Source organism: Pygocentrus nattereri, chromosome 12, assembly GCF_015220715.1.
Source record: "Pygocentrus nattereri isolate fPygNat1 chromosome 12, fPygNat1.pri, whole genome shotgun sequence".
Classification (NCBI taxonomy): Eukaryota; Metazoa; Chordata; class Actinopteri; order Characiformes; family Serrasalmidae; genus Pygocentrus; species Pygocentrus nattereri.
Window position 1 is genome coordinate 31,777,510 of NC_051222.1, and position 9,070 is coordinate 31,786,579.

Below are 9,070 nucleotides of genomic sequence, written 5' to 3' on the forward strand. Positions count from 1 at the left end.
AAATTGTCCAAAATCTCTTGGTGCTGAAGCATTAAGACTTCATTCTACTGGAACCAAGGGGCCGAGTTCAACTCCTGATAAACAACCCCGCACCATGATCCCCCCTCCACCAAACTTTACACTCGGCACAATGCAGTCAGACAAGTACCGTCTCCTGGCAACCGCCAAACCCAGACTCATCCGTCGGATTGCCAGACAGAGAAGTGTGATTCATCACTCCAGAGAACACGTCTCCACTGCTCTAGAGTCCAGTGGTGGCGCTTTACACCACTGCATTCCACGTTTTGCACTGCGCTTGGTGATGTAAGGCTTGGATGCAGCTGCTCAGCCATGGAAACCCATTCCATGAAGCTCTCTGCGCTGTTCTTGAGCTGATCTGAAGGCCACATGAAGAATCAAGAAAGTTGGCGACCTCTGCACACTATGCGCACGTGGCTGACCACTTCGTGGCTGAGTTGCTGTCGTTCCCAATCGCTTCCACTTTGTTATAATCCCACTGACAGTGGACTGTGGAATATTTAGTAGTGAGGAAATTTCACGACTGGACTTGCTGGCCAGGTGGCGTCTGATCACGGTACCACGCTGGAATTCACTGAGCTCCTGAGAGCGACCCATTCTTTCACTAATGTTTGTAGAAGCAGTCTGCAGGCCTAGGGGCTCGGCTTTATACACCTTTGGCCATGGAAGTGATTGGAACACCTAAATTCAATGACCTGGATGAGTGAATGAATACTTTTGTAAATATGGTGTATGTTTATTCATCCATCCATCCATCCATCCATCATCTTCCGCTTCTCCGGGGTTCGGGTCGCGGGCGCCAGCGTGTCCTGGGTCTTCCCCGGGGTCCCAAGGGAGGAGTCCAGGAGGCATCCTAACAAGATGCCCGGACCACCTCAACTGGCTCCTCTCGACGTGGAGAAGCAGCGGCTCTACTTTGAGTCCCTCCCGGATGACCGAACTTCTCACCCTATCTCTAAGGGAGAGTCCAGACACCCTGCGGAGGAAACTCATTTCGGCCGCTTGTATTCGCGATCTCGTTCTTTCGGTCATTACCCAAAGCTCATGACCATAGGTGAGGGTGGGAATGTAGATCGACCAGTAAATCGAGAACCTTGCCTTATGGCTCAGCTCTTTCTTTACCACAACAGACCAGTAAAGAGCCCTATCACTGCTGACCCAGCACCAATCCGCCTGTCAATCTCCCGCTCCCTTGTACCATCATTTGTGAACAAGACCCCGAGATACTTAAACTCCTCAACTTGAGGCAAGAGCTCATCCCCGACCCAGAGACTCTCCACCCTTTCCCGCCTGAGAACCATGGCCTCAGATTTGGAGGTACTGATCCTCATTCCAGCCGCTTCACACTCTGCAAACCAATCCAGCGAAAGCTGAAGTTCATGGCCTGATGTCCCCAATTGGACCACATCATCTGCAAACAGCAGCGATTTCACCTTGAGGTCACCAAACCGTACACCCTCCATCCCCTGACTGCGCCTAGAAATTCTATCCATAAAAATTATGAATAGAATTGGTGACAAAGGGCAGCCCCGACAGAGTCCAACTCTCACTGGGAACGAGTCTGACTGCCGGCCATGCGAACCAAACTCCTGCTTTGTTTGTACAGGGCCTGAATGGCTCGTAGCAAAGAGCCATGTACCCCGACTCCCGAAGCACCTCCCACAGAATACCCCGGGGAACACAGTCGAATGCCTTCTCCAGATCCACAAAGCACATGTGGACTGGTTGGGCAAACTCCCATGAACCCTCTACGATCCTGGAGAGGGTAAAGAGTTGGTCCAGGGTTCCACGACCAGGGCGGAACCCGCACTGCTCCTCCTGGATCCGAGGTTCGACTATAAGCCGGACTCTCTTCTCCAGTACCCCTGCATAGACCTTACCAGGGAGGCTGAGGAGTGTGATTCCCCTGTAGTTGGAACACACCCTCCGATCCCCCTTTTTAAAAAGAGGCACCACCCCCCCAGTCTGCCAATCCAGTGGCCCCGCCCCCGATGTCCACACAATGTTGAAAAGGCCAAGACAGCCCCACAACATCCAGAGCCTTGAGGAAATCGGGACGGATCTCATCCACCCCTGAAGCCTTGCCACCAAGGAGCTTTTTAACTACCTTAGCGACTTCGGCCTCAGTAATGGACAAGCCTATTCCCATGTCCCCAGACTCTGCCTCCTCACTGGAGAACGTGTCGGTGGGATTGAGAAGGTCCTCAAAGTATTCCTTCCACCGCCCAATGACGTCTTCAGTCGAAGTCAGCAGCACACCATCTCCACTATATACAGTGCTAGTGGCACACTGCTTTCCCCTTCTGAGTCGCCTGACGGTTTGCCAGAATCTTTTCGGAGCTGACTTAAAGTCACTTTCCAAGGCCTCACCGAATATATGTACTTGCATAGTACTGAAATTCTACACACACATATATATATAATAATATATATAATCTCTCCGGCTCGTTTCCGCCGCCGTTAATCTGCAGCGGGAAACTCAAACCCGGAGAAGCCTCGGAGCTGAAGTCGGCTTCTTCTCCTAACTGTCCCGTTCCACCTTAAGCAGCGCAGCGGTTACAGGCTGGCCGTTTAAGGTGGACCGGGGCAATGGGAAGAAGAAGCCGGGATGAGGAGCGGCTGCCGCCTCGTCCAGAAGCCGCCCGTTCAGCGACATTTTACCAGCAGCGGTTTGTTTGTGGAAGATTTTCCCGCCGGAGTTTGGAGAAAAGCGGCTGCAGCTGAGCGGAAGCTGAAAGCAGAGCAGAGGAAGTGCTGTGGTTCCGTTCACACTTTTCATTTTCTTCATTCGCGTTTGAGCTGATCTGAGGTGCAGACGTGACGATGGAGTCGGAGCACAAAGAGAAAAAGGTAAGTCCAGAGTTTCTAACGCTGATATATTCATATATTCATCTGTCTGTCTGTCTATCTATCTATCTATCTATCTATCTATCTATCTATCTATCTATCTATCTGTCTGTGTATGTATGTGTACATGCATTGATATACATACGTGTGTGTGTGTGTGTGTACATGCATTGATATACATACGTGTGTGTGTGTGTACATGCATTGACATGTGTGTGTGTGTGTGTGTGTGTGTACATGCATTGATATACATACGTGTGTGTGTACATGCATTGATATACATACGTGTGTGTGTGTGTGTGTACATGCATTGATATACATACGTGTGTGTGTGTACATGCATTGATATACATACATGCGTTTGTGTACATGAATTGATATACATACGTGTGTGTGTGTGTACATACATTGATATACATACATGCGTGTGTGTGTGTGTGTACATACATTGATATACATACATGCGTGTGTGTATGTGTACATGCATTGATATACATACATGCGTGTGTGTGTGTGTGTGTGTACATGCATTGATATACATACGTGTGTGTGTGTGTACATGCATTGACATGTGTGTGTGTGTGTGTGTGTGTGTACATGCATTGATATACATACGTGTGTGTGTATGTGCACATGCATTGATATACATACATGCGTGTGTGTATGTGCACATGCATTGATATACATACATGCGTGTGTGTGTGTGTTTGTGTACATGCATTGATATACATACGTGTGTGTGTACATGCATTGATATACATACGTGTGTGTGTGTGTGTGTACATGCATTGATATACATACGTGTGTGTGTGTGTACATGCATTGATATACATATGTGCGTGTGTGTGTACATGCATTGATATACATACATGCGTGTGTGTATGTGTACATGCATTGATATACATACATGCGTGTGTGTGTACATGCATTGATATGTGTGTGTGTACATGCATTGATATACATACGTGTGTGTGTGTGTGTACATGCATTCATATACATACGTGTGTGTGTGTGTGTGTGTGTGTACATGCATTGATACACATACGCACACGCATGTATGTATACATGCATTGATATACATACATGCGTGTGTGTGTGTACATGCATTGATATACATACGTGTGTGTGTGTGTACATGCATTGATATACATACATGCGTGTGCGTGTGTACATGCATTGATATACATACATGCGTGTGCGTATGTGTACATGCATTGATATACATACATGCGTGTGTGTGTGTACATGCATTGATATACATATGTGCGTGTGTGTGTGTACATGCATTGATATACATACATGCATGTGCGTATGTGTACATGCACTGATATACATACATGCGTGTGCGTATGTGTACATGCATTGATATACATACATGCGTGTGTGTGTGTGTACATGCATTGATATGTGTGTGTGTGTGTGTGTACATGCATTGATATACATACGTGTGTGTGTGTGTACATGCATTGATATACATGTGTGTGTACATGCATTGATATACATACATGCGTGTGTGTATGTGTACATGCATTGATATACATACATGCGTGTGTGTGTGTGTGTACATGCATTGATATACATACATGCGTGTGTGTGTACATGCATTGATATGTGTGTGTGTACATGCATTGATGTGTGTGTGTACATGCATTGATATGTGTGTGTGTATATGCATTGATATACATACGTGTGTGTGTGTACATGCATTCATATACATACGTGTGTGTGTGTGTGTACATGCATTGATATACATACATGCGTGTGCGTATGTGTACATGCATTGATATACATACATGCGTGTGTGTGTGTACATGCATTGATATACATACGTGTGTGTGTGTACATGCATTGATATACATACGTGTGTGTGTGTGTGTACATGCATTGATATACATACGTGTGTGTGTGTACATGCATTGATATACATACGTGTGTGTGTGTGTACATGCATTGATATACATACATGCGTGTGCGTATGTGTACATGCATTGATATACATACATGCGTGTGCGTGTGTACATGCATTGATATACATATGTGCGTGTGTGTGTACATGCATTGATATACATACATGCGTGTGTGTATGTGTACATGCATTGATATACATACGTGTGTGTGTGTGTGTGTACATGCATTGATATACATGTGTGTGTACATGCATTGATATACATGTGTGTGTACATGCATTGATATACATACATGCGTGTGTGTATGTGTACATGCATTGATATACATACATGTGTGTACGTATGTGTACATGCATTGATATACATACATGCGTGTGTGTTTGTGTACATGCATTGATATGTGTGTGTGTGTACATGCATTGATACATATGTGTGTACATGCATTGATATACATACATACATGCGTGTGTGTGTACATGCATTGATATACATTCATACGTGTGTGTGTACATGCATTGATATACATGCGTGTGTGTGTGTGCATGCATTGATATACATGCGTGCGAGTGTGTGTGTACATAAGGGCAGCACGATGGCGTGGTGGGTAGCACTGTCGCCTCACAGCAAGGAGGTTCTGGGTTCAATTCCCCGGCCGGGTGACCAGGGGATTGGGGTCCTGTCTGTGTGGAATTTGCATGTTTTCCCTGTGTCTGCTTGGGTTTCCTCCGGGTTCTCCGGTTTCCTCCCACAAAAGACATGCAGTCAGGCCAATTGGACATGTTACATTGATTCACCAGTTAGAACAGATGAAGGTGAATGTGTTGTTTGACGACTGAACATTACGCTCTCTTCTATTCGAATGACCATACAAGTAACATGTACATCATGGGGCTTCATGCTGTTTCTCTGCTAGTCGTACATGAGAATATCACATTTGTTGACAGCAGCGTCCAACTGAAGGACAAAGTGCGTAAAGGTCTGTATTAAAAGACGTTGGGCCACATTAATCGGTGATCTCAGAGAAAGCTCTGATCTAAGATCAGGTCTCTTCATTTAATGGAGTTTTATTCAGTGTAATATAAAAGCAGAAGCTGATCCTAGATCAGTGTTATTACTCTGAGAAGTCTGATAATACGTGCCGCTGAGAGGATGAGCCGTGTTCATGATTAGACAGACAGATGGATCTTTATTGTCATTGTTTAAAAACAGTGAAAAACCATTTAGCAGCTGTAGAGTGAGAGCAAGGACATGAACAAGTAAAGACACAGTAATCGCTGGAATTACAACCACAAAAATTACCACGACTTTTCAGTGGCTGATGTTGGACCACCAGATATCAGTGGTGGGTATGTTGTGGAAAATGTGCTTATCTCGTGATTTATCTGCCTCTAGAGCGGAAAGCGAAAGGAGAGACAAGCCAAGGGCTCCTGTGGTCCCACCAAGAAGAGGGAGCTCAAAGAGGACAGTGGCTTCATCAATCTGGCACCTGTCAGGCAGAAGCAAGAAAAGACCTGTCAGGTATGTGGATACAATATATATATATATATATAATAAATAATATATTACACGTGTGTACAGATTAGGAATGCATCAGTACTTAATTCTCTTATATCTTATGTTTCTTTCAGGCTCTGTATGTGGACATGCGTGCTCGCTCTTACTGCGTCCTACCGCCAATTAAAGCTAGCTGTCCACCACCAGTTCAGGCCATAAAAGGTAAGATCTTGAACTGAGAGGTTTTAGTGGTGCCCAGGTTCCTTATAATGAAGCAATCAGCCACGAGAGGCCGTTCTTAAAACGGATGATAAACATTCATGTGACATTATTTAGACTTTTATACTGTAGTTTTACTGTTAATCATAGCGTAATTCAAGCCTGTGATACGAGTGATGGAGTTTAAGCTGTTTGCTCTCTTTTAGCCTGTTAGCTTGCTGACCAGTCTAGATAAGAACGTTTTTGTTTTGTTCTTAACGATTATGTTCTAGATAAGAACATAAGCTGCCAGCCCCTCAGTTTAAACAAAACGGGTTCTCACTTCATCAGTACACTTGATGGTCCATGCGAGCAGCATTAGAGTCTAAGATTATTCCATTTACACAACAAGGTTTTTTGTGCAGTGGAGTAGAAATACGCAGTTCAGTTGTTGTTAGACGGTCATAGGAGTGGTATATCGTGGAGTTTATAACGGCTTTGAACGTGGCTTAGCAGATTGTAGGACCGGAACTGTCTGATTTATAATTCTGGGAATAGTTTGGCTCCATATTTCAGTTTCAAGAGGGCAAAATTAGCTGTTAAACTATTTAATAGCTTTAAGTTTTGAGCATAACTGTGTTCCTTCATTTAACTGGGCTCTTTGTTTGTGTGATTCTCCCCCAAATAATTCCAGGTGCTTGGTTAGAGAAAGTTGGCCTGGATGTTTTTGATGATCCATCTCCACCTCCTCCTGTGCAGCCAGAAACGTGAGTGTTGTTCAGGTTTTTGGTGTGTTTTACTCATTTAATAGATTATTCAGGTCAGTAGTTTACACTCAAGACTAAAGCAAGCCTTTAATCTTTCACAGATCCCCTGAGCTGACATTCGACCTTCCCAGCGAGTCCCTTGACACTCTGTTCAGTGCTCGGCTATTAGGAAACGAAACTCCAGAAGAGAATGGAGTTGAGGAGTTTCTGGCCAGCCCGGAGCACGAACGTGAGGAGAGTCAGGCCCAAGTCGAGGAGGTGTCGTCTGCTGCTGGTTGTCATAGGAGATCACCAATGGTCGAGGAAGTCACTCTGAGTCAGGATCCTGAAGACTCTAAGGTCCTTACTGTGCCTCCCGCATTCATCAAGAAGATGGCGGAGGAGCTCGTCAAGCGGCTGGAGTCATTGATGGTTGGGGTCCCTGTGGTTTCTCTCTACGAGCGCCTGGTGGAGCGTCTGATAGACGAACTGGAGACCATGTCCCATATAAAAATTACCCACCAGGTCCTTGGTGGGCGGCTCTTCTCTGACGAGAATGGAGCCATTTCTCATATTGTCAGTGAGGCATACAAAAGCCTTTTGAGCAAGCGCCTGACAAACGGAGCATCTTATGTTGACCAGTGGACGATCAGACATGCTGTTAATGCCATCCTGATAGCATTTGCTGACTACGCTCTGGGATGTTTCCATGTCTCCAGTTCTTCCCCAGACACTGACACTGCTGTGAAGGCATCACAGGGGTTGGGGTTTTCTGAAGTTCAGAAGGACTCAGATCAGCGGCCAAGAACAAATGAGTTCAATGGAAGGAGCAAGAGTGCTGCTTCAATAAATCTGAGCACCTGGTCCTGCAGCACCATCCTCAGTGAACCAGAATTCGAGGACCAGATCCGAGAATGCGGTGGATCTCCTGATCACAGTGATCTGAGTGATGAGTGCTCTGAGATATTCGAGGCCTATCAGAACTACCGAAGGTATGGCCCCAAAAACAGACCTGGCACATACCTGGTGAGGTGCACTGAGTCCCCCCTTGAAGATTCCCCTGATTTGTGCAGCGCCATCCCTGCTGTTCAGGTAAGTAGACTGAACTGATTCTCCTGATTTCCTGATTTTACTGATTTCCTCCTAGTGTAACGCTCAGTCTTATGTTGGATTCCTCACTTAATGTAATTTAACTGTGATGTGATTTCCAGGTGACTGAAGCCTCTGACGACTTGGTCGAAAATGAGGAAGACTTGGAGACTCCTGCCCACCCAGATGGTGAGTGTCTCAGTTTCTCTTGAGGTTTCATAATGTTTTGTGTTTAAGGTGGTCCAGATTCTCCCAGTGCTACAAACTGATCCTCCTCCCCCTGTCTCTGTCTGTAGGTACTGAGGACACCACTGCATGCAGAACAATGAAGAAGCAGCGACTCAGTTCTCGTGTCTTCAAGTTCCTGAGAAGTGTCTTCTGTTTTGGATGCATCCCATCTCGGCGTGTGGAACCCCTCTAATTTCCCATGTCTTCATCCCGTCCTTGGTGGGCGACTCATCACTGATGAGAATGGAGCCATTTCTGATATTGTTATGGAGGTCTGTAGTTCTTTCCCAGACACTGACTCTGCTGTGGAGGCATCACAGGTCTTGGGGTTGCCTGAAGTACAAAGGAAGGTGCGAGAGTGCTGCTTCAACAAATCTGAGCACCTGGTCGTGCAGCACCGTCCTCAGTGAACCGGGTCTACCAGAATTCGAGGACCTGATCCGAGAATGTGCTGGATCTCCTGACCTGAATGATCTGAGTGGTGAGTGCTCTGCGATATTCACCGCCTATCAGAACTACCGAAGGTACAGCCCCGCAGGTACT

The 9,070-nt window shown here is 45.8% G+C and overlaps 1 protein-coding gene across 1 annotated transcript; it reads left to right on the plus strand.

Moving 5' to 3' along the window:
- The first annotated feature begins 2,841 nt into the window (after positions 1 to 2,841).
- LOC119264662 lies at positions 2,842 to 8,720 on the plus strand. The gene is made up of 7 exons (XM_037543278.1): positions 2,842 to 2,868; positions 6,165 to 6,290; positions 6,401 to 6,488; positions 7,159 to 7,231; positions 7,333 to 8,302; positions 8,422 to 8,488; positions 8,596 to 8,720. The coding sequence occupies exons 1-7, from the start codon at positions 2,842 to 2,844 to the stop codon at positions 8,718 to 8,720; spliced, it is 1,476 nt and encodes a 491-aa protein (XP_037399175.1).
- Positions 8,721 to 9,070: the final 350 nt, after the last annotated feature.

Coding starts and splice junctions, on each gene's coding strand:
- LOC119264662 (XM_037543278.1), top strand. CDS start 2,842: ATGGAGTCGGAGCACAAAGAGAAAAAG. Junction 2,869..6,164: donor CGGAGCACAAAGAGAAAAAG/GTAAGTCCAGAG, acceptor ATCTGCCTCTAG/AGCGGAAAGCGAAAGGAGAG. Junction 6,489..7,158: donor ACCAGTTCAGGCCATAAAAG/GTAAGATCTTGA, acceptor AAATAATTCCAG/GTGCTTGGTTAGAGAAAGTT.